At 41.0% G+C, this 26,537-nt stretch overlaps 1 protein-coding gene across 2 annotated transcripts in view; it reads left to right on the forward strand.

The window, feature by feature from the left end:
- The first annotated feature begins 579 nt into the window (after window positions 1-579).
- Window positions 580-26,537, forward strand: part of LOC140494732 (spindlin-Z-like) — a 100,573-nt gene continuing 74,615 nt past the window's right edge. The window contains exon 1 of one of the 2 annotated variants that reach the window (XM_072594273.1): window positions 580-656. Coding sequence is in view for 1 of the 2 variants with exons in the window: in XM_072594272.1 (XP_072450373.1) it covers window positions 24,276-24,292 (17 nt within the window). In the remaining variant the exon portion in view is untranslated. Of the gene's footprint in view, window positions 657-24,250; window positions 24,293-26,537 lie in introns of those variants that run through there. The other variant, XM_072594272.1, reaches the window with a different exon arrangement.

The raw sequence follows: 26,537 nt of genomic DNA on the forward strand, positions 1-26,537 counted from the left end.
AGCTGAGCTCCTTACAATCACCACACAGATCAGCTGAAACAAAACAAAAATTATTAGAGAAACACAGCAAGTCCGTGCAGCATCTATAGAGAGAGAAGCAAAGTTAATGTTACACGTTATAAAAACAAAAATTGCTGGAGAAACTCAGCAGATTTAGCGACATCAGTGGAGAGAGAAATCGGTTATTGTTTCAAGTCTGGTATTCCTTCTTCAGATACAATATAACAAAGAACTGCTGATGCTGAAAGTTTGAAAGAAAAGCAAAAATTGCTGGAGAAACTCAGCAGATCTATCAGCATCTTTAGAGAGTTTACAGTCCAGTGACTCTTCAGAACTTTTGTGTTTGTATTTCTGGCCATTCTCACGTGTTTTGATCCTGAATGTAGTTAGCATTTAAGCAGGATAGAGATGGTAGCCAGTGATGTCGAAACAACTGAAGCTGACGTCTCCGCTTTAATGAGGTGAATCTGGGGCAAAAGAGACATAGAAACGAAGAGGGGGAGTCAAGTGGACTACAATTCCCAGCATGCCCGGTGTCTCTGCGCATGTGCACCCTCCCAAGGTTGCTTCCCGTCTGCGCGAGCCCCCGGGGTTCTGGGTGGCTTTTTTTTTGCTCGAGCAAAAATGAATGCGTGAGGCAGCGTCAGAAACTGCAGGTAAAAAGATTGCAATTCTCTGCCTTCCATTTCATACTTTCTCATCTTTGCACGGTTTTTAATGCACCAAGGCCATTCTCCGGACGAAAATAAAACAAAAACGTCTCGCAACTTTTTTTAAATTCAAGTTGGGGGGGGAAAAATCTTTTGTTTTGGAGGGGGGGGGGGGTCGGTTAAACTTCCAAAATGTCTGGCCTATTGTGGCAGCTTCCTTCATGTCATTTTTTTTCTCTCTCTCCCCTTTTGCGTTCCTCCCGAGCTTATTACTGACAGAGGGGGAGAAAAGCTGGGGGGTTTTAATTAAAATTCAAGCGAGCTCTGAGGGAGGAACGTCGGGGAAACATTGTTGCTCTTTTTGGTAGCAGTTTTGGTTTGCATTGGAACGCGGGGGGTGGTAACACTGAATGGAAAAGAAACATTGTATCGAAAATGTCAGTAGTATCCATTTGGTTTCCCTCCCCCGATACAGTGTTGCTGTACAGTGCCAGCGTGTATTCGCGGACGTTTTTTTTGGTGCATTGCTCTGTTGTTTCTCTGCTTTCCACCTCCCTTCACGTGATATGTTATGCGCCTGCCCCCCCCCCATTCTATTTGCATTTAAAAATAAGTATGATATGTATTTCACCCCCTCCCTCCCCATGTAAAGGCGGCATTATTGTTTGAGGAAATGCGTCGTGCAATATGGAAGTCGGGCCAAACCCATGTCTCTCTCTCTCTCTCTGTTTGTCTGCCAGTGCTCCTGCTTCATGTTCACGGGTTTCAATGCTGCTGGAATGCAGTCTGTCCTCCTCCTGGCCCGATCATCTGGGTTTCTCTGTGACATCTTCAAAAGTTAGGGGGGGGTGGCGGAGGGGAGAGGAAGGAACATGAACGGCTTTTGGTAGGCGGGGTCAATCCGCCGTTGGCTAGGATCCGTACAGCTTTTGCAATGGCTTGCAACCACATCACGAACATTGGCCTGATTTTTTTTTAGATTTATTCCTCCCTCCCTTCCCCCCCCGCCGTATGTGCGGCTGCACGACCGCCTTTTGTGAGGGAGAAATAAAGGCTTCGACATCTGCAACATGTTAAAAAAAACACACAAAGTTGATATCCTCTTGCACCCAGACCCATGCAGAAAGATGTTAATATCACGTATATGTTTCATTCTGCACCTTTTTTCTTTTTGATGAAAATTGGATGTATTTATCGCAGTCTTTGCTCTGCGGTGTCTTTTTTTTCCACGGGCGTTGTTTGGGCTGGCGAAAGTAATCTCTGGTGGAATCCTCGTTCAGTTCACCATGGTGACGGTGACGCGAAGTGGACGCATTTTAAATAGATTATTAGCATCAGGTTCACACTTCGCAGGCCAGCACTGTCATAAATTCGTTGTTTTCTGTGTCATACATAATAGGGCTGGAGAATGACCCAAGAAAGACAGTGTGTAACATTTTTAGAATACCCCTTAATGTTTTTGCCTGCGATGTGGTATTGGAAATTAATTGCAGCTAAATCTCTAGCAGTACAACGATGGATCCAGTAGGTTCCTGATTTGGTAAAAAATCTAAACTGCAGATGCTGTAAACGAGACAAAAGTAGAAATTGATGTAAGCTTTCCTTTATTGGTCAGAACATTTAAGTATTGGAGTTGAGAGGTCATGAGGCTGTACAGGACATTGGTAGGCCACTTTGGAACATTGCGTGCAAGGACGTAACTTGAAAGGATTCCGAAAAGGTTTACAAGGATGTTGCCAGATTGGAGGATTTGAGCTATCGGGAGATGCTGAACAGAGTCATAGAGATGAGATGTACAGCATGGAAACAGACCCTTCGGTCCAACCCGTCCATGCTGACCCGATATCCCAACCCAGTCTAGTCCCACCTGCCAGCACCTGGCCCAGGACAGAATGCCCCTGGTGCTCACCTTCCACCCTACCAACCTTCGCATAAACCAAATCATCTGCCGACATTTCCGCCACCTCCAAAAAGACCCCACCACCAGGGATATATCTCCCTCCCCACCCCCTTCCACCTTCCGCAAAGACCGTTCCCTCCGTGACTACCTGGTCAGGTCCACGCCCCCCCCCCCCCACAACCCACCTTCCTATCCTGGCACCTTCCCCCTGCCACCGCAAGAACTGTAAAACCTGCGCCCACACCTCCTCCCTCACCTCTATCCAAGGCCCTAAAAGAGCCTTCCACATCCATCAAAGTTTTACCTGCACATCCACTAATATCATTTATTGTATCCGTTGCTCCCGATGCGGTCTCCTCTACATTTGGGGAGACTGGGTGTCTCCTATCAGAGCGCTTTAGGGAACATCTCTGGGACACCCGCACCAACAGCTTCCTCATTTCCCCTTTTCCCCCACCTCACCCTAGTTCCAAACTTCCAGCTCGGCACTGTCCCCATGACTTGTCCGGACTTGTCCTACCTGCCTACCTCCTTTTCCACTTATCCATTCCACCCTCTCCTCCCTGACCTATCACCTTCATCCCCTCCCCCACTCACCCATTGTACTCTATGCTACTTTCTCTCCATGCTTCAGCCTCTCTGCTTTTATTCCTGATGAAGGGCTTTTGCCCGAAACGTTGATTTCGCTGCTCCTTGGGATGCTGCCTGAGCTGCTGTGCTCTTCCAGCACCACTAATCCAGAATCTGGTTTCCAGCATCTGCAGTCATTGTTTTTACCTCCATATCCCTCCAAACCCTTCCTATTCACATAGGCTGGGGCAGTTTTCCCTGGAGTGTCAGAGGCTGAGGGGTGACCTTGTAGAGGTTTATAAAATCATGAGGGTTATGGATAGGATAAATAGACAAAGTCTTTTCCCTGGGGTGGCGAGTCCCAGAACTAGATCGCATAGGTTTAAGGTAAGAGACCTAAGGAGCAACTTTTTCACTGTGGGTGGTGCGTGTATGAAATGAGCAGCCAGAGGAAGTCGTGGAGGCTGGTACAATTGCAACATTTTAAAGGCATCTGGGTTGGTACATAAATAGGAAGGGTTTGGAGGCTTATGGTCCAGGTGCTGGGAAATGGGACTAGATTAGGTTAAGATATCTGGTCAGCATGGACAAGTTGGACCGAAGGGTCTGTTTCCGGCTGTACATCTCTGACTCTATTGAATCAATTTTCTTCAAATTAATTATTCAATGTTTTCATTCAGTTCTGTAAATAATGTGTTTAATGCTCAGTGCTTGATCGTTTATCAAGTCTGAATTCAGACAGCCCTGTGTCTTGATCACCATGAAACCAAATAATGTTCAAGTGCATTTTAAAGGAAAAGAAGCCCAGTTAGCCCCTCGAGGGTATTCCGTGAGATCAAGGGTGGTGTTTGACCTAACTTTACACATCTACAGAGCAACGTGGATTATCCAAAGGACACGGGCAGGGGGTATTTCACTCAGTTAATCGTATCCTGAATAATCAAATGCCAGATAAACGTTATTTAGCCAAGCATTGGGACCTTGCGATCTTGCTGGATAATCTGATATTCGGATAATCGAAGCTTCTCTGTACCATGTTCTTTGTCCCTTAATGCCATTGCTTAGGAAAATCTATAGGTCTTGGTTTTAAAATTAAGAATTGATTATCAATTGTGGTCTATGAAAGAGTTCCAAACCTCTGTCAGTCTTTGTTTCCTAATTTTGCTCCTGAAAGATCTGGCGCTTTTTTTATACAATGCCACATTGGCCATGTTTCCTGAGCCAATTGAAATAATCTTAGAGCAACCACCTAAATATTCTAATCCCAGTAGTTTTATCTTTTATCAACCCTGTCAGTTCCCTTTCTTATCTTGAAAACATCAACACTATTTCTTATTCGTTTCACTTTTTCTACATTTCTGGCAATTTTAACGTTAGAAAGATTGACCTTTTCTTTCTGGCGTTTGTGAAGTCGACAGACAATCTTTTGGAGGAAGTCAAGTCACATGACACCAGGTGTCATCAAATAAACCTGTTTTTTTTGACTATAACCTGGTGTCGTGTGACTTCTGACTTTGTCCACCTCAGTCCAACATCAGCACCTCCACAATCTCTTTTGAGATTGAAATTGAGCCTGAGCCAAGTATTTGTTTGCAAGTTTTAAAGGCTGTTCTCCTGCTTTTCTCTTCCCCCCCCCCCCCCCCCCCCATGCCTTGAATAGCTGAAGTGTAACTTTCCAAGTTTATATACCATTCCGTGTTGAAATAAACAATGACATTCTATTGGTTTCATGATTACAAGTTGTTCTGTTATCATGTGCATTCATTAACATTAATTTGCCATAGCACAGTTGACAAATTGGGGACACTATATTTCTCAAGCACAGTTTTAAAGTGTGCATTGGTTATAACGTGATTACAGCCTCATTATGTTTAAATGATGCTGCTGTTATGCAAATTTCTTATAACATGGGATTGTACAAGAACAGAACTATATAGCAGAACTGACTGTACTTACTACACCTGCATTTTTTAGATTAGATTCCCTACAGTGTGGAAACAGGCCCTTCGGCCCAACTAGCCTGCACTGACTCTCCGAAGAATTTCCCTCTGACGCACCTAATACTATGGGCAATTTAGCATGGCCAATTCACCTAACCTGCACGTCTTTGAATTGTGGGAGGAAACTGGAGCACCTGGAGGAAGCCCACGCAGACACGGGGAGAATGAGCAAACTCCACGCAAACAGTCGCCCAAGGCTGGAATCGAACCTGGGACCCTGGTGCTGTGAGGCAGCAGTGCTCACCATTGAGCCACCATGCCCAGATTCCCCCTGCATCTGAATTCTGCAATTTCTCTCACCTTTTTAGATAATGCTATTTATTCTTGCCAAACTGAACAATCTCGCATTTTTTTCAAAATATCCTCCATTTGTTAGAAGTTTGCACATTAAGTAAACCTAACTATATATATCCCTTAATAACTTTATTCTGCCCTCATTACAATATACCTTCCTACCTGTTTTTGTGACATTAGCAAAATTAATAATTAAGCAAAATTAAGACCTTTTGGTCGTCTTATCCACATTATTGATTGTAAAAAGTTGAGGGTGCAGCACTCAGTGCATGGTGGGCAGGTCTGGGTGGGATGCACTTCCGACAGTTGGTGCAAGCTCAATGAGCCAAATTGCCCCCCTCTGCACCATAGAGATTGTGATTCTATGATCAATTTAGCTGAACTCTAATTTTCTACTAATTTCCCAGCCTTACTTGTTATAGGACCAACTCTCACTTGCAAACTCTTCTATTTTGTAAATATCCATGGAATCTTTAATATTTTTATATTTCTAGCAAGCTTTCTTTCAATTTCTCCTGCTTATTAATCTTTATCATTCTTCACTTTTTATATTCTGTATTACCCGTTGACCCACCTCATCTATGCATAACTATTTTATTGCTGAAGAAAAGCACACTTTGTCATGATTTTGTTTTGTGTTTAACAGGACAATACACAAGAAAAACCATGTAATATGGTAATCAATATTTATGAACGGAGAGTGCTGATTGTGTAGCAAATAAACAGGTAGAAGCATTCAATTAGTGAAGAAACTGTTTAATGATAATTGATAGTTAACTGCCAAGCTTTGGTTAAATTTTAAACCAGGCAGATAGACTCTGATTAATCAAGTCATTGCTCTGAGAATAAGAGTCAATAACTAGTTGTGAGCTCTTGTGTTCAGTCAAAGAGGAGTTTGCAGGTAAAGTTGTTTCCATGTACTTGTTGTCTGTAGGCAGTATCGATCACAGGTTTGGACAGTGCTGTCTCAGATTCCTGGGTGAGTTGTTACAGGACATCTTGTAGATGGTACACACTGCTGCCACAATGCATTGGTGAAGGAGTGAATAAATATTGAAGGTGTCAGTTGAGCTGAAAATCAATCACTGAATGTCAAGCTTCGTGAGTGTTGCTGAAGCTGCACTCATCCAGGCAAATTGAGGAGTTATCAAAGAACCGGGTGATTCTCGTATCCTTGCCTATGTATATTGCCCTCAACCAACATAAGTAAAACAGATTATCTGGTAATTTAACACATTATCTGTAGATACTTCTGTGCAAGCTGGTTTCCCAAAATTACAGCTTGTTCCTATACTTCAAGTACTTGAGCACTTTTGAATCTGCATTAATAATACACAACACACCACCAAGCTATTCAGTTATTCTTTTAGAGATGTTCAGTATTTCACCAAACTGTCTTTGTTTCCAACTTCTCATGTTTCTCCCCTCATCACTCCTCTTGAGCTGCTGCCTATTGCTGGAGTTTAGTTCCCTCGCACCCAGAAACACTCTGGTTCTATGTAATGGTGTCATCTCTTATGAGAGCAGACCAGCATGGGGGATAGCAGGCATCAATCTACCCTCACCTGATATTTGTATTCACTTTATTAGACAAGCAAAATGGAAAAGCTCTCCTGTTTACTACCCCCCACACCATTTCTTTCTTCACGGTGAACAAGTATAGAGGTCAGTTCACTCGACTGAGCTTTTGCCCATTCTGTGTATTTTCGTTTTCTTTTTTTGTCCTTCAAGATTAGAATGACTATTCATCTGCAGCGCTTGGTAGGGTTCCATTAGTTGTGAAGGTGACTGCTTAAATTGATCTGCACCTGGATTTTGTTTCCTGTGAATGGGACAGAATACACAGAAGATTAGATCTCTTCTGATACTGAGATAGTGTCCCTACCTTTTGTGCCAAGTAGCCCAGATTTGAGTACCAACTATTCCAGAGGCACTTAACATCTCAGCAAGTTGATATCGAAATCGTTTTAGCAGAAGACGGTAACTTTTGGATGTATTTTGAAGGAGAAGCTAGTGGGTTTTTTTAACATGATTGTTACTTGCAGCAATCCTGTGCAAGATCCCTGAGGATTCAAAATCAACCTCAGAACTCCCAAAGTGAAGCTTTGAGAATGTCCTTATAACATTTAATTTTATTGCCAAGAGAGCACCATTAAATTTGAACTCTCTGAATTCTATTCAATTTGTAAGCAAGGATTTGTGTGTCGGAGTAGTAATTTCTTAGTGCAGTTCTACAGGGCCTTGATTAGGCCGCTCCTTGAGTAATGTGCGCAATTTTGAACTTCTGAGGAAGAGCATTCTTGCTATTGAGGGATTCCAGCGAGGGTTCACCAGACTGATTCCTGGAACAGCAGGACTGACATATGAAGACAGACTGGATTGATTGGGCTTGTACTCACTGGAATTTAGAATGAGGGGGTGACCTCATAGAAACATATGAAATCCTGATAGGACTGTGCAGGCTCGATGGGGAGAAATATTGTAGAAGTCCAGAGCAATGGGCCATAGTCTAAGAATAAGGGGAAGCCATTCAGCACAGAAGAAAGAATTTCTTCACTTCATTGTGAACCTGTGGAATTTTACCACAAACTGGTGCCAGTTCATTAGATATTTTCAAGAGGGAGCTGGATGCTGAAATTGCATGATCTTGTAGAATGGTGGTACAGGCTTCAAGGGCTGAATGGCTTAATCCAGAACCTGTTTTCGATGTTTACATATCAGGCATCCTGGCTACATGATCAGCCAGGTTCGCCTGTGACTGGACACCTGATGGCCTAAACCTTTTTCAGTTAGAATAACTTGAAGATTTTCTATATGGCTTGGAAACTTCACAAACTAAAATACTTTGGTTGTAATGACTGGTTCACCTGAAGTAAACTTAATTCTCCTGTTTAGAGAAAACTAAAACTTGGTTCTCAACTTAACTCTCAATTCTTCTGAACTGAGAGCTTGAATCTTCTGTTCTGAATTCAAAACTAAATGAGTGACCCTGATGTATTTACTGTCATAACTGCCACAGTATAATCACTCTATCCATTTACATTACAGGGATTCCTGCCAGGCACTTCACTGCAGTTATGTTTTCATGGAACGTTCCTGTTGCAAATTACTTCGATCTGTTTAAAATATTTACCTTCAGAAGAACTGTGTCATGTTCTTCTGCCTCTATATTTTGAAATCCAAATTATAATATACCTTTCATTGGACTGTCCTCAAAGATAAAAATGCAAAGGTTATCTTGACATATTTTCATTTTCTATCAACTCTTATGTTACATGAAACAGTGATATTCATCGTCATATTCCATGCAAGTCCATTTTGATTGTGGCAGTAATTTTCCTGTATGTTTCACCTTTTCAAAGCATCCACTACAAAATTGTTCTTAAGAGCCATGTAAGTGATCTTTAATTTGTAAGGCTGCAACATTAAACTGAAGCAGCCTTCAGTTTCTGGTCAAAAATCTCTCCAGAAAATCTAAAGGTTTATGATCAATATAAGTCCCATAGTTGTTGTTTATGCAAACATTATGTAATTTCTACATAGCCAACACAAGACATGTTGTCTCATTCCCCACAGTTGAAAATTTGTATTGACTTGCATTTATTGAGTTCAGAAGAATAACTGGCCTCAACAGTCAGTTGAATGACTTTTCATGATTTGGTATTGCTAAAATCTGTGTGGTTCTCAGCACAGCTTCAAAACTTTTGACACCCCTTTGAAATTCACTTGTTCATTCACATTTTTTGACTATCATTAATTTAAAATGTTAAAGGAGCCACTAAAATGTTAAAATTTAGACCAAACATCCAACAAATCCTCTCAAGCCACATATCACAGAATTTCACACTTTACCTTGGGCACACACAAATCCAGAGCAGCCCTTATTTTTTGCTTTGCTACATTATCTTTGACAGTGTCTCTTACTGTGGACTAAAACTTTTGCTTGGGGAAATTCACTTTGAGACAGATTTTTCTCCAAGTCACCACTTTCTTTTTAAAACTATCAAACAGCTCATTCAAGTAGCATAGATGTTTTTCCTAGATTTGATTGAACAAAGCCAAGTAATGTGTAGCTAATGCATCCACAGCTTTGTGATTTAACCACTGGAAATTTGCTAAACCTACTTAAAGAAAATACTTTTACAGAAATAATTCACAACTCTCTTGAAATTCAAATACCAAATTTATGATATATATGGTATAGAAGCTGCAGTAAGCCATTCTGTCTTACAGGTCTGCTGCACCATTCCATATGATGTGGCTGATCATCCAGCCCTATTTCTGCTTTTTACCCGTATTCTTTGATCTCTCTAGTCCCGTCTTGTTCTAGAAAACATCCACTACTTTGGCCTCGCCTGCTTACTGTGGCAACAAATTCTACACGATTACAACTTTCTGGGTTGGGGGAGAAAAAATTTGCTTATCATTGTCCTAAATGACTTATCCTGATGACCCTTGGTCATCAGGAGCATCCTGTGTATACCCTGTTTAGAATTTTATAGGTTTTTATGAGATCACTCCTTGTTCTTCTAAACTCTAGTGAATATAGTTTTAATCAATCCAGACTGTCGTCTTACACCATCCTAAAATCGGTCTAGTAAAGTGGTGCTTTTGATCAGTCTGCCACCTCGGGTAAATACTTTACCTTCAGATATTTTTATTGCCTACAGAAGTTTCTAATGGATGCCCAAGTGAAAATGGCTGAGCTTCAAGGCATGAAACTGGTACACCACCAAGTCTTACTTGGTTGGAGTGGAGTGGGGAAGGCTGCTGCTTTACAAACTTGCAGTTTAGAAGCCAGACTTGCTACCCTGCATTCCTAGACTCTTGTCTGAAGTCCGTTGGCCATGCTTATTTGATGATTCTTGCATATTTTTAAATATAGACTGCTTGAGAGGGTGTGCTACTGAGATAAGTGAACTTGAGTAGAAACTGTCAACAACGTATAGAAAACTGAAGCTGGGGGGTTTCCTGGAACAGGCTGGGATGTTATGATCAAAACAAAAAAAAACTGCAGATGTTGGTGAAAACTGAAGTGAGGCTGAAGTTGTTGCATAGAGTGGAGAGCAAACATATATTACATTGTACATTAAACCCCAAATCAACACGTAGTGTAGTGATTGCAAACAGGAAGTCATGAAACATTGCCCTTGCCTGGGATTGTCTCCAGATTGTTCAGAAAACTGCAATCAGACAAGCTGCACAGGGACATTTCAGCAAAGAATATTAACATGCTGTTACATAGTACCTTTTATTGTAGTAAACTTCCTAAGGTACTTCACAGGACACTACAGATAATTGTTAACAAAGTCACATGAAATAGAGGGTCAGAATGAGGTCTGTTTTTAAGGAGTAAATTATGGTGGGAATTTCAGAGTTTGGGTACTGAAGACTTGACTGTCAGTGGCAGTGATATAAAGCAGGGATATTGCAAAAGTTAGAGATAAATAATTGTAGAAATCTTAATGGTCAAGCTGGAGGAAACAGATAGCAGAGTAAGATTTTTAAAAGCTAGTATGAAAGCTTTAGCAAGGCTGTGTGTGTCCAGGCCATGCACATTTCAGCAAATAAAGGTAATTTGGGTTTTGGTGTGCCTAAGGGTATGAATACAGGTAGTGGTAAGAACAAGAAAAGCTGGTTTAAAAACCCAGCAAGTCTGGCATAATTTGTGGAGTGCAGCACAGCTATCTTTTTTAGATTGACCTTTCGTGTACAGTGGATTAGTGGTGCTGGAAGAGCACAGCAGTTCAGGCAGCATCCAACGAGCAGCGAAATCAACGTTTCGGGCAAAAGCCCTTCATCAGTTATTCCCGATGAAGGGCTTTTGCCTGAAACGTTGATTTCGCTGCTCATTGGATGCTGCCTGAACTGCTGTGCTCTTCCAGCACCACTAATCCAGTATTTGGTTTTCAGCATCTGCAGTCATTGTTTTTACCTTTCATGTACAGTATTAGATTAGATTAGATTACTTAGTGTGGAAACAGGCCCTTCGGCCCAACAAGTCCACATCGACCCTCCAAAGAGCAACCCACCCAGACCCATTTCCCCTACACCTAACACTAGGGGCAATTTAGCATGGCCAATTCACCTAACCTGCACATTTTTGGACTGTGGGAGGAAACTGGAGCACCCAGAGGAAACCCACGTAGACACTGGGAGAATGTGTAAACTCCACACAGACAGTTGCCTGAGGCGGGAAATGAATCTGGCGCTGTGAGGTAGTAGTGCTAACCACTGTGCTGTATTCCCTTTTTGGAGTAATCTGGGACCTTTCTGGTTTCAGCGGCTCTGTACTTTTGGGCGATGCTTTTTGCAGTTAAGTGAATTTTAGTGGCTATTTTTCACCGGTTTCTGGAGAGTGAACGACAAAAGCTGGTTAAACATGTGGAGTGTCATAGTCCAATTCTGTCTCTGATATTTACATATTAATACTTTCCACTGGGTGTCAAAAAGCATTTATGATCTTTGTGTGTATTGAACTTACTGTCTTCTGAAGAGCACTTTAAAAATACCATATATGTTATGGACCAATTAGTCAACAATGTTGAGTTTATCAGAGTTCTTCTGCTTTACCAATGCTCAACAAGGATAAATAATTCAGAAATGTTTATATGCAGTTTCTGAAGTATTTTACACACATTAGGAATAAAACCCAAGTAATAAGAATTTATTGCTGACCATGATAAAATTGTGAATGAGTTTGAAAAATACATTTTTCTTCCCCTCCATTCTGTCTCAATACACACACATTTTTGTTCTCTTCACTCTTCATCAGAAGGCTCAGGTTCAAGGCATAAGTGTACCACATTATTTATCTTGGCTGATGCTGCTGTCTAGATGTCACTTGTATGCTGCAATGCTCCAGTAAGTCTCAGTGCAAACTGGTGGAACAGCATTTCTTCAGACTAGGCTCTTTACAACCTTCTGGACTTAAAGTTGAGTTCGGCACCTTCAGATTGTGAACCCACTCCCACTCCTTCCCTTTCTTTGGGTTTTATTCATTGTGTTCTCTGTCACAATGTCCCCTCTGTCCTCCCACAACTGCAGTAGGACTGTCTGTTCTTCCCAGTCTGGCAGTTAGACACACCATTGTCACATTCTGATCACTTCATCTGAACTATCAGCAGCCTTTCTCCCCCAGGACTCCACCCTTCCCTCCTACTCCATAATTGCATAAAAGCCACCCTGTGCACACTTCTTGTCAGCTCTGATGAAGACTCAAAACATTAGCTTGCTCCCTCTCTTTGGATGCTGCCTGACCTGTGACTTGCAGCAATGTTTTTGTATTTAAACTATGGGAGTGCTGCATTGTCCTGGGTACTTGCTTTTGGGAGAGATGTTAAACCAAGGCCTGACCTGGACTTAAATAATCTCATGACAACAATCAGCCATTCCCTTGGGGCGATGGAACCACTCTCTCTTCTGGTCACTGGCTGGGAAGATGCAGTGGAACACTGAAAGTTTGGAGTTGAGAAGACTCGCCCTGTGTTTATGAACTATCTGAGTGAGCTCCAGCATCATTTTAAAAGGTGAAGACAGAATTATGGAATGTGCTAAGCTTTACGAGTTAACATCATAATAAATATACTGTGTGGTGGGAATTGGGTGGGGGTGGGGGGGGAACAAAGCTAATATGATAAATGGCCAAACATTTACCCTAGCTTTTACTAAGATCTACAATTGGGGCTGAATTAGACAGAGCTTTGTGCTGATTATTTAGTGTACTTTTTATTAGATTGAGACCAAACAATTTCACAACAGTCCATTTTTAAGTCATTCCTGCATTCTGTATTACATTAGTGTGTTGGAAGTCTGTTAGACCTTAAGATGCATGAATAGATGGAGACCGTTTGGCCCTTTAGTCTGCTGTCAGATCCAGGCTGATCTGAATCCTCAACTCCATTTTTCTGCTTTTTCTCCATGATCATCGATTTTTATTTTTTTTTTCCCCTTACTGATATAAAAATCAGTCTACTTCAGCCTTGAATATACTATTAGACACCGCCTTAACAGCCCTCTGTAGAAAATAATTCCAGACATTTGCTACCCTCCTAACATGAAATTCTTCATCCTCTGTTCTAACTGTTGACCCCTTACTCGAAGATAATGTCCTCTTCCTCATCTCTCCCACAAGATTAGATTGGATTTCCCTACAGTGTGGAAATAGGCCCGTTGGCCCAACAAGTCCACACCAACCCTCCAAAGAGTAGCTCGCCCAGACCTATTTCCCTCTGACTAATGCACCTAACACTATGGGCAATTTAGCATGGCCAATCCATCTGCAAACTATTCGGGGGCCTATGATACACTCCCAGCAGTTTGATTGTGTTTTTTTTATTCCAAAGCTCTACTCCCAGCCTCATTTGAACACACCAAAATATCATCCCACCTCATTGCAGTAACGACTCCTTTTAATAATATGAAACCACCACACTCTCTCCTCTCTTCTGCCTGAAGATCCAAAACCCTGGAATGTTGAACTATCAGTCCTGACCCCCTTCCAACCACTTCTGTGATGGCAACAACATCGCAGTCCATGTTTCCACCCCCTTAACTCATCTGCTTTAGCTTGGGTTTCTGGATTATTCATCAAAGAGAATTAACACCGCACCACCATCAAACCATTTACATTTGCAGTAATAGCTTCCACAATCTCACAACATTTTAAAAGTTCTCTTAGCTCTCAATATGCTTCAGAAATGTGATCATTCTTATGTACCAAGTAGTTTGGACTGAGCACGATTATAAGATTGAGATAATGGTGTGTGGTTGATTGGAAAGCACTGGTTGGCATTCCCAATGTTGTACTGAAGAGTCAACATAGATTATGGGCTCAGGATTCCAGAGTGTGACGTGATCATGAGCTTCAGATGATATCACCATTGAAGCATGTTTGGCTACTGAGACCAGTTTTCAATTATTGATTCAATAGTTAATCGAATTTAAATAGCCTCTGGAATTCCCCCAGCAAACTGCTCAGTTAAAGGACAATTGGGATGAGCTCATTATTGTTTTGTACATTTTTCACAGCACGGGGCCATTTCAGTACCATTTTCTGTTCATTTGAATATATGGAGTTTGCCTGACAGGATGCCTCCATGATGCAGTGTAGATGGATTGCTATTGTATGTGATTCAGACTGTGCTGGCATTGTTTCTCGTTAGTGTGTTGTATTTTGTTTATACTTTTTACAGGAAACTGTACACCTGATTTTCTGCTCAGAGCCTTGTCTAATTATTCTTTCTGATTTCCTTCCCTCATTTATTGTTGGTTGAAATACAGTTCTATCTGGATCATTCTCTATCCAGGTCCTCCCTGTCAAGTGTTGGTGTTATATTGCTCGTTATCCTAAACAGCTGAGAACTAATTGTTATGAGTGTGACTATTTGTCCACTTTCACTGTTGCATAGAAGCCATGTGCTGTGTAACATTTTTGAAGTGTTAACATTGAATCTAAAGCAGGAATTCCCAAGCTGTGGGTCATTGTAATTGAGATTGTGGCCTATGTGGAGCAGTGACAGTCTTGAGATTAGCTGTGAAACCTATATTTGAATGATGGTGGACATGGGAATGACCCAATGCAATGAGTTCTGAAGCCAAATTGATGAGAACAGAGACTGCGGAATGTGTGTTTGGCCTTTTGTTTCCCTTTTTTTTGTTGTGCCTGTGAAAACTCCCTGATATGTAATTATTCCCACCTGATTTCCTTTTCACCCAAATCCCTCACTAGTACAAAATTTCTCTGTCAGAACTAGTATGAAGCATTAAAATGGAGTTATGATGAGAAAACACTTGAGGGAATGCTGGGAAAAGTGTAATTGTACAGCCATGATTGAAGGGTGGAACAGCCTCGATGGGCTGAATGGTCTATTTCCGCTCCTGTCTTATGCTACTAAGTGTTGGTACTGGAGGGAGTGGATGTTTGTAGATGTGATTTCAGTCAAGTGGGCTGTTTTGTCCTTTATGGTTTCAAGCTTCTTGAATGTTGGAGCCACAATCCTTCAGACAAGTGGGGAGTATTCCATCACGTTTCTGATTTGCACCTTGCAGACAGGAGGAAGTGAGGACTGCATATGCTGAAGAGTCAGAGTCAGAGTGTGGAGTTAGAAATGCCCAGCAGGTCAGGCAGCATCCAAGGAGCAGGAGAGTCGGTTGTGTCAGGTGTAAACCCTTCATCCGGCTTATGCCCAAAACACCGACTCGCCTGCTTCTCAGATGCTACCTGAGCTGCACTTTTCCAGCGCCATACTTTTCAACTTTGTGCCTTGTAGATAGTGGATAAGCTTTGGAAAGTCAGAACATGAGACACTCTGCAGGATTCCCAGCCTCTGATTTCCCTGGAATGAAGTCCAATAATGAGCATACTGTGCTACATGCTAAATGACTATTAATTTTTGGATCACCTAATATAAGATCTATGCACAATGACTGGGTTCTTAACAAATAAATAGTCTGAAATCTTGTTGAACCTATCCTTTCACAATCATAGGGCATCCTTTTTTTTTATGTCCTGACTCACCCACGTCTGTACCTTAAACTTCCAAATCCAAAATCTGTGACTTTTACGGCTTGTATAATTTTGATTGGAAAATAAATTAGGACCCTGCAATACTTGTCTCTCAACCAAAATGACCACCGAAGATGATGACAGGACAATAAATTGAGGTGTATAAGGTGCTAGAATGGATTAAAAAACATAGATGTAGAAAGGATGTTTCCACTTGTGAAAAATCTAGAAAGAGAGGTCAGTGTTTTAGGATAAAGGGTAGTGGGTTGCAAACCGATGAGAAATTAATTCTCTCCAAAGGGGCATGAATCTGTGGAATTCATTGCCCCAGAGTGCAGTGAAGTAAATTTTGAGATTTTTTTAATTAGTGATGGGTGGAGGTGTTATAGAGAACAGGCAGGAAAACTGAGTTAAGGTTGAAATGGGATCAGCCATGGTCATATTGAATAGAGGAGCAGACTCCAGGGGCTGGAATACTTACTCCTGCTCCATTGCTGTTTGCGTTGTGTTGTGTTCGAAGAACAATGTGATACTGACCAGATCGTCTGGTGTAGTGGTGTTGGTTGAGAGCAACTATTGCCAAGATGCTGCAGAAACTTATTTTCCAAACAACATGACAGGAACTGTAAAAGTCACAGACCTTTTGTATTTTAAGGTATAGATATGGGTGAGTCAAGAGCTGATACGAGGATAGCATCAGGGCAACAGGAAATTATAATCTTTGAAATCAGAGTTTTCTACCTTTTTTTTTTGGTTTTCATCAAACAGACCTTTCTCATAGAAGCAATGTTTTACGTAGGCACAGCAACAAAAACCCTAGCATGTTGTTTTTTTGAAGATTGTTAAATGCATAATTTGTTTTCTCTTTTTTTTGAGCCTGTTGTGATCATACATTGCCTACAGGTCACAGGCAAATGTGTCTTGAGAGGACATGTAGAATGTTGCACTGTATAAACCAGCTACTCAGCAAACCACATCCTTCAAAAAGGTCACTGTACGGTAATACAATTCACAAGACCAACAACTGTAAGACTGAAGTATTTTACAGATACACAGGGATTATCCTCTTTTTATTTTCAAAAAAAGGTTAAAATGTTATCGTTCTGGAGCAAAAGCTTTAATGGATTTTACTTGGGTGAGAATGTTATTCTGTGGCCAGAGTCGCAGTGAGATGACACTGATGGATTTGACAAATTTGTGTCACAACATTCCAAGCATTTGTTTCCTCTACTCCAGTATTGTCAATGCATCAAGATGTGCTATTATTAAATGTAGCAGCTGTAGAGAAATGGAAAGAGTTACAATGAAAGATTTCCAAAACCTTGGATAAATAGTTGGATTTTTGATAGGCTTTTAAAGGTGCCAAAGAAAGAAAAGAGGAGCGTAAGGCTGGCATTCTAAAGGATTGGCCCTGGTTGAAGAGAAATGGAACATGCCAGTATGGACAGGGGAATGGTAGAGAGAAAGTCACTGTATAAAATAATTTAACAATCTGACTTCACAGCACAGCAAACCAAAAGTGTTGAAGGTGGTTATAGAGATAATCAATGTATTTGTAATCTGAGTCAATACAGCAGAAACAGACCCTTGGGTCCAACTTATCAATGCTGACCAGTTTTCTGAAACTGAACTGGTTATATTTGCCTGCATTTGACCCATCTCTCTCTAAACCGTTCCTATTCATGTACCTGGAGAAAGTGAGGACTGCAGATGCTGGAGATCAGAGCTGAAAATGTGTTGCTGGAAAAGTGCAGCAGGTCAGGCAGCATCCAAGGAGCAGGAGAAGGGCTCATGCCCAAAACGTCGATTCTCCTGCTCCTTGGATGCTGCTTGACCTGCTGCGCATATTCATGTACCTGTCCAAATATCTTTTAAATGTTGTAATTGTATTCACCTCTACCACTTCTTGCAGTTCGTACCACATACACACCACTGTCTGTGTGAAAAGGTAATCCCTGAGGTCCTTTTAAATCTTCCCCTCTCATTTTAAACCTATACCGTCTAGTTTTGGAGTCCCCTACCTTCAGGAAATACCTTGCCTAATCCCCTCATCTATGCCTCTCATGACCTTATAAACCTGTATAAGGTCACCCCGCAGCCCCTGACTCTCCAGGGAAAATAGTCCCAGCCTATTCTCAAACACTCCAGTTTCTGTAATGAGATCTACATTCCTTCCTGTAGATTGGAAACTTGTAAATGTCACCCAATTATTTAAAGGAGCAACAGAAAAAACACAGAACTTCTGCCCTATGTCCCCTTAGTTTAGTTGACTGACAAAAGGTCTTTGTCATACTCATTGCAGCTTGTAAGAGGCTGAGCTGGTGCAGCTAATCCACTGTTGGATCTCCTCATCAATGGTGGCCTTTTCAGAGAGATGGCTGTAAAGATAACAGAAATACTCAACAAATTTCAAAGCCTTCTCTTCATCTGTGTAAGCAAATGATGGAACTTGATATGCAAGTTTTTGTTTTGGCAACATTCAGAAATTGGTCAATTGCAAGGTAGTATCAGTTTGATTCAGAATTGGTAATAACAATGCAATGATCTGTAGGCCATTGACCCTTACCCCATCATGCTGAGACCCAGTAAGTTATGTCAGTTAAAAGATTCCATAAATTCATGACTGAACCAAGATAATGAGAAGAACATCAGCTGTCCTTGTACTGAGACGTTAAACAAATGTTATCTGTTTTCTGCCCTTTCCTTGTAGCATAACAATTCATTTTCTCATCTGGTGCTTGCCCAGTCTCTCTCAGAAGCCAGAGTTGAATCTACCTCTATCACACTCTGTGTATCCTAGATCCTGGCTGCTCACTGTTTTAAAAAGAGCTTTTGCTTGTGTTTCAAAGCCTAACTCAGGGCTTGGTCCCTCAATAAAACAACAGCGGACACTGCAGATCTGAAACAAACCAAACCAGAATGTGTTGAGTTCATGTGGCAGCATCTGAAAGAGTCAAGAGACCCTTTGTCTTTTAAAGGGTCAGAGTGTTCTGGAGAACCGTAAACTGTATTTCCACAGTGCCTCATCAGCTGAGTTTCCTGATCACTGTTTTGTTTGCTGACTTGAGGCTGATTGTCAAATGCAATACAGGTCGTTCTGCTATAACGTGCATATAATGCAAATTCGCTATAACACAATTGATGAATTGGGAATACTGTTTCTAAAGTGCAAAGTTTTAAAGTGTATTTTTTTTTTACGAAGCAATCCTGACTCTTAGTTTAAATGGTGCTGTTATTATGTGATTTTCTTCTAACACGGGATTGCAGAAGAAACGAGCTATTGCATTTATAGCAGAACTGACTGTACTGAGAGAGGGGCTATTGGAGGGGCTATCCTCTGGATACAATTGCAAACCCATTCCTCCTCCTCCTCCTCCACCTACAGAGTTTTGTCTTTTTGCTTTGATTCAAGTGGAGGTTAAAATAATACAGGAGTTTTCTACAAAGAAGTAGAGTCTTTTTTCCAGGTGACATGGCCAATATTAATTTCACAAGCAAATATTAATTGGTGTTTTCTAGTTTGTGAGATCACACTGTGCTCAAATTGACTCATCTGTTTGCAAAACAACCATAAGGATGGTCTGTTGTAGTTAGTACGTGGGACCTTGCTGTTGGATGTTTTTTTGAATGCAAGTCTTTTACAATTACTTACTTCCAAAATGTCACAATGATGACCTTAATCCACCTTCTGTCAGGACTGTGAATCACTGATGTAAAATTATTTTACATTGACCCTTTTGTTTAAAAGGGTTGTTATTTTCCTAATTAATTCCAACTAAATCAGTGTTCTACAATTCAGAGCCAAGCTCAAGGACACAATAGTGTGATGCCAGCTGGACCATTGCCAGTCTTTGAAAAGTCCACCTCTGTCATGTTTACAGCATTTTTCTCTCTCATTTCTAGTTCTATTGAATTGTAGTGTTGAGATATACGTATGCCAACGGCAACCATGCCAATTTAAAGAAAGGAACCCTGCAGTCAAGTCTCAAGTTTCACGTGAACCTTGTGCCAATATGTTGAGTGGCATGTGGCCAACCTGTGTAATGTTACTTAATGCAGTTGGAGAGCCAAGAAAGCATTTATAAGTTTCTCACGCCTTCATATGTCCAAAGTTTGCAGGTGGTAATTAAATGTGAAGCATGATTGCTGGCTGTTGTTCCTATGATAGAACAATCTGAATACTGTAAAGACCTACAAGCAGCAATGTCAAGATGGTCCAGATAATCTTTCTCCAAATTAAATATGGACCAGGATGCCAGGGAGAGTCTCATGTTCATTCTCAAATAATGCCCAGATGCTCTTCCTGCACCCACCTGAGATGTAACAAGTTGGGTCCTTGATTTGGCGTTAGAGAGACAGTCTCTCTGATAATGAAGATGCACTAATGTACTGGAGAATCTGTGTGGATTGTGAGACTTAAGTCTCTGAAGTTTGGCTTAGAACAGGCGAATTTCCAGCTAGGCCATGACTTAGCCGCGTAACTATTCCTTGTTCCCTTAACTGGCGAAATTGGATTTTATCTGCAAGAAGGATGAGTCGTGCAAATCTCTCACCTGAGGCAACGGTTTTAGAAATGTGGCACTCAGGAACTGTGCTGACAAGGTGGTTTGGCTCGTGTACGCTGCTGTGTTCATTGCACTAGGTCTCCTTATAGCAGTGACCACAGTGAAGGATGCAGTAGGTTTTTAAAAAATATTTCCTTTCTTCAGACAGCAGGGAATCTGGCCAAAGGCTGAAGAATTTGAGTTCAGAAGCAGCCTGGAAAATAATGCCAGAGAATGAATAAATTTTTGAGTTAGAGGAAAACAAATAAAAATAAATATCGAACTCTGAATTGGAAAACAGGGCGTCGGACAAACAGGATTGTAGAGATGGGAGTTTGAATTGTCATTGCTCAGACCTATGAGGAGACGAGTTGTGATGTCCTGTTGAGATTATATAAGATGTGGGTGAGGCCTCTTCTGGAGAACTGTGTGCAGTTCTGGTGACCCTGCAGCAGGAAGGATATTATTAAACTAGACCGGGTTCAGAAAATATTTACCAGAACGTTGTTGGGAATGGAGGGTTTGAGATATAAAAATAGACTAGAAAAGCTGGGACTTTTTTTTTTCACTGAAGTAAAAGGTTTGAGGGCTGAGCTTAAGGTTTATAAAATCATGAGGGGTGTAGATAAGTTAAATGATGAGGGTCTTTTCCCGGGGTATGGCGGACTTCAAAACTAGGAGGCTTAATTTTAAGGCGAGAGAAGAAACTTTTAAAAAGGACAAGAGGAGAGACTTTTTTTTTTTACAGTGGTGTATGTGTGAAATTCCTGAAGAATTGGTGGATGTAGTTACAGTTACAACAATTTAAGAGATATTTGGATGAGTACGTGAATAAGAAATGTTTGGAGGGATGTGGGCCAAGTGCAGGCAGTAGAGACTAATTTAGTTTGGGAGCATGGCATGGACTGGTTGGGTCAAAGGATCTGTTTCCATGCTCTATCTGTTTTCGGTGGAGTGTAAAACAGGCATGTGGATTAAATCATTTGGGGATTTTATAGTTGGATGGGAAGTAGGGTGCTTGATGTCATGAAGGTGTTGAATTAATCCAGCATTTTGTATGCAACAAATAGATATTAATTTTTTATGAGAGATGGAAAAGAGGAAAGAAGGTTTTGTATCCATCAAGGAGAAGAATGTTAGAACAGTAAAATTGAACTTTTGGAAATGCCATTAGCGACAGTTTAACAACTTATTACAAAATGAAATCCCCCTTGGTGTGTCCTGATTCTTGTGCACTGTCTAAGCAAGAAATGCAGAGGTTCATGGTATTATCGTTAATGCCAGTCAGCCCAATCTCAGCAAATTGTGTAGACAGAAGTTCAGTCGAAGAGTTGTCCTTGTTCTAGCTCAGCTCCATATTGTGCAGTCATATGTTTTGCAACTAAAGTCAGCAGAACCCAGACAATCTGTGAAAATATCGAAGGGGACCTGAGGGGTTGGATGATTTATTTTGTTTTTAATACCTTTACTGGTATTCTTGCTAAACATGAGTAAAACATTTCTTTTCCAATGCTAACACTTGAAATTTGATCAGTCATAACTGGTTTGGATTGGGAAGATGTGTTCTTCAGTTTTGCAGGTCTCTAGGCGTGTGTTGGTATCTGCAGTGGGTCACAGTGCAAACACTGGAAAAGGATCATGGTTCTGCATGTGTCATAGACTGACTGGTCCCTTGGGTCGGCCTTTCACCAGCTGTGCTAAGTGCCACTCCTGTGTACTTGCCTGTTCAGTGCCAGTCAAAGGTTTTGTGTTATTGACTCATGGGCTTGAGCTTTTAAGGTAAAATTACTTGTAATTTGCATCTGGGGCTTTGACTTGAGCCTGAGAGTGGACTTTGATCGTTATGCTTTTATTGGATACCAAGGTAGTGTCGTGATTGTTCTTTTATCTTGACCATGTTTCTAAGCTTTCAGCATTTTGCATTGACTTATTATGAACAGTAATTTTGATTTGTCTTGAAGTGTTTATCAGTTTGTCCTTGTGACAGTCTGTGGACCTGAGTGATGGGAGTTATTAAGGAATGGAATTGGAATCTGCAGATGTTGTATCATTGTTTGAACACAGGTGGCAGGAAGGCTTTCCCCAAGAGGTGTAGCCTGAACCAAAGCTGTCACTACTCCTGATGCTTGTTTATTGTCACTATCTTAGAAAATCAGGTTCAATGGATGCTCCTGCAACAGTGAGATTGGGGGGGAGCAAGTTGTGCACGTGCTTTTTGCCTTTCTGAACAACTGAAGATGGGGTTACAGGCCAAGAGGCACATAAGAACCTCCTTTGGCCTCTCCTGGTTCCTGTTTCCCTTGACATCAGGTGTGACTGACTCCTCAGAAGTTTACTAGAGTACACCTGGCGTCTGCCACTCTCTCCAGCTGACTTGGTGTCAGCAAAGCAAGTACCATATATACTCGTGTAAAAGTTGAATTTTTTTTAGACTATTTTCTAAGGTTAAATTTATGGGGTTGACTATTACATGAATACTATTTCTCAGGGGCTGAAATTAGTGTTACGGTCTAAAATACCACATCATTAGCAGAAGTCCAATTGATCTCTAAACAAAAACACAACCAATTGCGGTAATAAGACTGTATTCCATGAGTGCTACAGAGGAACTGAGCTCAGCTGAGCTGCAGACAAAGGAAGGTTTTCACCTGACTCAGGCCTGATGCAGCTTAAACTTTTGCACCAAACTGGTGAGTTGTGCATCAAAACACACAATGGCACAAAAAATTCATTTCCTCATTGTAACATTTATGTACAGGATCATGCCTTGACTCAAATGTTGATCTGTTATCTGTGAAGAACTAGAGTCGACATTTACAAGAGAGAAATAGAAACGTTCATTTTTTTTTACCAAAAATATGGGGCGGTCGACTTTTCCATGAGATTGTGTTTCACACTAATATAAATAGGTGAAATAATCAGCAAACAATGAGACCCTGAAGTTTGGAAGATTGTTCTTTCAATCCTGAGTGACTGTAAGAGGAATTGCCTTTAATTTTGAAAGTGTCCTGTTTTCAACTGTACCATTTGAAGATTTGAGAAACTTAATTGACCTTAATTGTGAACCAAAACTGACCTGACAGTTATGATGGAATTTGCAACAAGTATAATATGACACCAGTTGAAAGCACCATCTCCAATTAATTTAGCTATTGGAGAAAAGAATATGTATTTCCCTAGCATTTTTCATGACTTCAAAGTGCCACAGAGCATTTTGCAGCTCTTTGAGAACTTAGCGGGATAAAGGAAACTTCACTGGCTGTTGGCACATGGCAGGCCCCTATAAAGAGCCATCAGATCTGATTTGTCCAACCTGTTATTGGTAAGGGGAAGGTATTCGCCATGGGATCTATTCTTCAATGCGTAACAGCAGACTTGGCCTCTGTTAAATGTCTCACGAAAATGATAGGACCTCTGACCATTCAGTATTTTCCCCCAGTATTGCTCTGGAGTCAGAATTGTCGGCTCCTGTTCATGCATTGACCATTTCAATTTGTGCAACCCACACAGCAGGCAGATCAGAAAGGCAATGTGTAACTCCCCAAGAACTGCCAGTAGTTTTCCAATGTGCTTGCCTCCAGCATTGATGCAAAGCTGAATTTTGGGTGGGATGCTCTTTCGGAAGGTTGGTGTGGCCTCAGTGAGGCAAATGGCCCTGCTCCCACACGGTAGGGATTCTAATTTTTTTTTTAAATGTTAGCTTTTTTAAAAGTATCCCACATTCCCCAATTTACTCAATTTTAGGTGAACAGAAAGAAAGCATGGACCAAGTTTCTGTACTGAACAAGAATTGCTATTTAATCCAAATCGATGGGCGCTAGCAACAGGTAAACACTGTTAAACTCTTGGCGTACAACTTTACTAGTTAAAACTCTACTCCACTTTAAACTCTTCCTATACACACACAGGGCCAGGGGATAAAACACAGATATTACAGGCAGATGAAAAGAATGCAAAGCAGTTTGGTGTTCCTGTTTGCTGACTTGATTCTAATACTGATCAGAACTCTGTTTCCTGATCATCTCCCTTCCTTCTCCAGGTGCGTTCACTTGCTTGCAGGTGGCACAGGGTGACTGGTTCACACTTAAAAAGGTCTCCGACTTACTAATTCAAAGTCTTTGGCACTGCTAAAAGAAAAATTAACTAGCTTTCTTCAGGCTTAAAGTGGTTTACTATTTTTTCTTCTTTTAAAAAAAAATCAGAGACACCTCCTGAGTTTAGAGATCTGATAGCTTCTCTCATTCTTTTTCATGGCCCCAACTTGTTCAGCTACCTGGAAGCCAATCGTACAGTTTTTGGCAGGCAGAAGGCCTTTGTCATCAATAAATGGTCACGAGACCATAGACCACACAGTTACTTTTGGCCGGTTGAATGTCGGTTTGCACACACTTGGCTCGAGCTTACCTGTAAACTTTCATAGAATGTAGAAAAGTATGGCACAGAACAGGCCCTTCGGCCCACAATGTTTTGCCGACTCCCTGAACCTGCAACTGTCCAATCAGCACTTACAGGTTACTTGCATTCAAAACGCGCAGCAATTTGTCAACACTTTTCTTTTGAAAAAATAGTTTTCCATTTCTGTCCACAAAATACAAAAAAAAATGCAAAAACGAATCCAGTTTTTACAGACCATTCAGCCCTTGTACTTATTACATATAAACATAGAAAATAGATACAGCAGTAGGCCATTCGGCTCTTAAGCCTGTACCACCATTCAGTGTGATCATGGCTGATCTTGCGATTTCAGTATCCCACACCTCTTGATCACTTTAACCACAAGGGCAATGTCCTGCTCCCTCTTGAATGTATCTAATGAACTGGCCCCAACAGCTTTCTGTGAGAGAGAATTCCACAAGTTCACAACTCTGAGCAAAGAAATTCTTCCTCAACTCAGTCCAGAATGGCTTAGCCCTTATACTTGTACTTGTGGCAGCTCTGGGAAAGAAACTTCCAACTACCAGGACTCCTCTGCTCTGTCACAGCAGGCTTCTCCCTTTTATCAAATATGTATTTTTTTCTCTTTTGAAATTTCTAGTATTCAAATAAAATATGAATCATCAATGTAAGCAAATTAGTATTTTAGAAGTAGCTTGTCTGCCTTGGGGAAAAAAAGACTGTTGCTGTATGAATTGTGAAATAAAAGCAGATCATGCTGAGAGTCATCACCAGATCACATGGCAAGAGTTTGAGTGAAAAATCAGTCTGTGAAACTGTAACATTGCTTTGCTTTGGTCTCTGCACAGATGCTATCTGACTCACTGAGCATTTCCGGCATTTTCGGTTTTGATTTTGTGCCTGTTAGTTGATGTTTCGGTTTTACCTTTCTCCTTGGTTTGTTGTTCATTGCCTTTTTAAAGGGCTGACTATGTACTGTCGTGTTTTGTTTAGTTTCTAACCCCTTGAAGATAGCGGATGTGCCACACATCTCCCCTTTCACACTTTGTTGAAATTTGAGAAACAAGTTAGTGGTAAAATTAGTCATTGTTAATGTTGCAGAGTCCAACGAACCATCCAAGCACAGACACCTTCCAGTAAAGTTGTTTGTCTTAAATAGTGTGTTCTGTGCGTGGGGACTTTAAATGTATATGTATGTTTGTGTATATTTACATGTTAATCATGAAATGGTATTGCTGCAAGGCATGCTATTTCATCCATCAAATCAATGCCAACCCTTTTAAAGAGTAATCCATTTAAGTCTTTCGCTTTCCCCACATCGCTGGAATTTTTTCTTCCTTCAGGTATTTACCCAGCTTGCTTCTGAAGATCGTTATTGAACTTTCATCCAATGCCTATCAATGAGTCTATGGGGGGAGAGCTGAGTAGAGCAGTGAGATGATCATAATCATGTTAAATGGAAGAGTGAGCTTGATGGGCCAAATGGCTGTTTTGTGTCTTGAGGGTTGTTAGGGTAGATGGGGGGAGGTGGGAATGTTTCCATTAGCATAAAGGATGGCAACTGGAGAACACACTTTAAAGTTTGTTGACAAAGAATATCTAGAGGTGAATTGGAATGTTCACTTCTAATGCAAAAATTTGTTATGATCCAGGATGTCCTGCTTGAAAGGGCACTGG

The sequence above is a fragment of the Chiloscyllium punctatum genome, chromosome 24 (genome assembly GCF_047496795.1).
Source record: "Chiloscyllium punctatum isolate Juve2018m chromosome 24, sChiPun1.3, whole genome shotgun sequence".
NCBI lineage: Eukaryota > Metazoa > Chordata > Chondrichthyes > Orectolobiformes > Hemiscylliidae > Chiloscyllium > Chiloscyllium punctatum.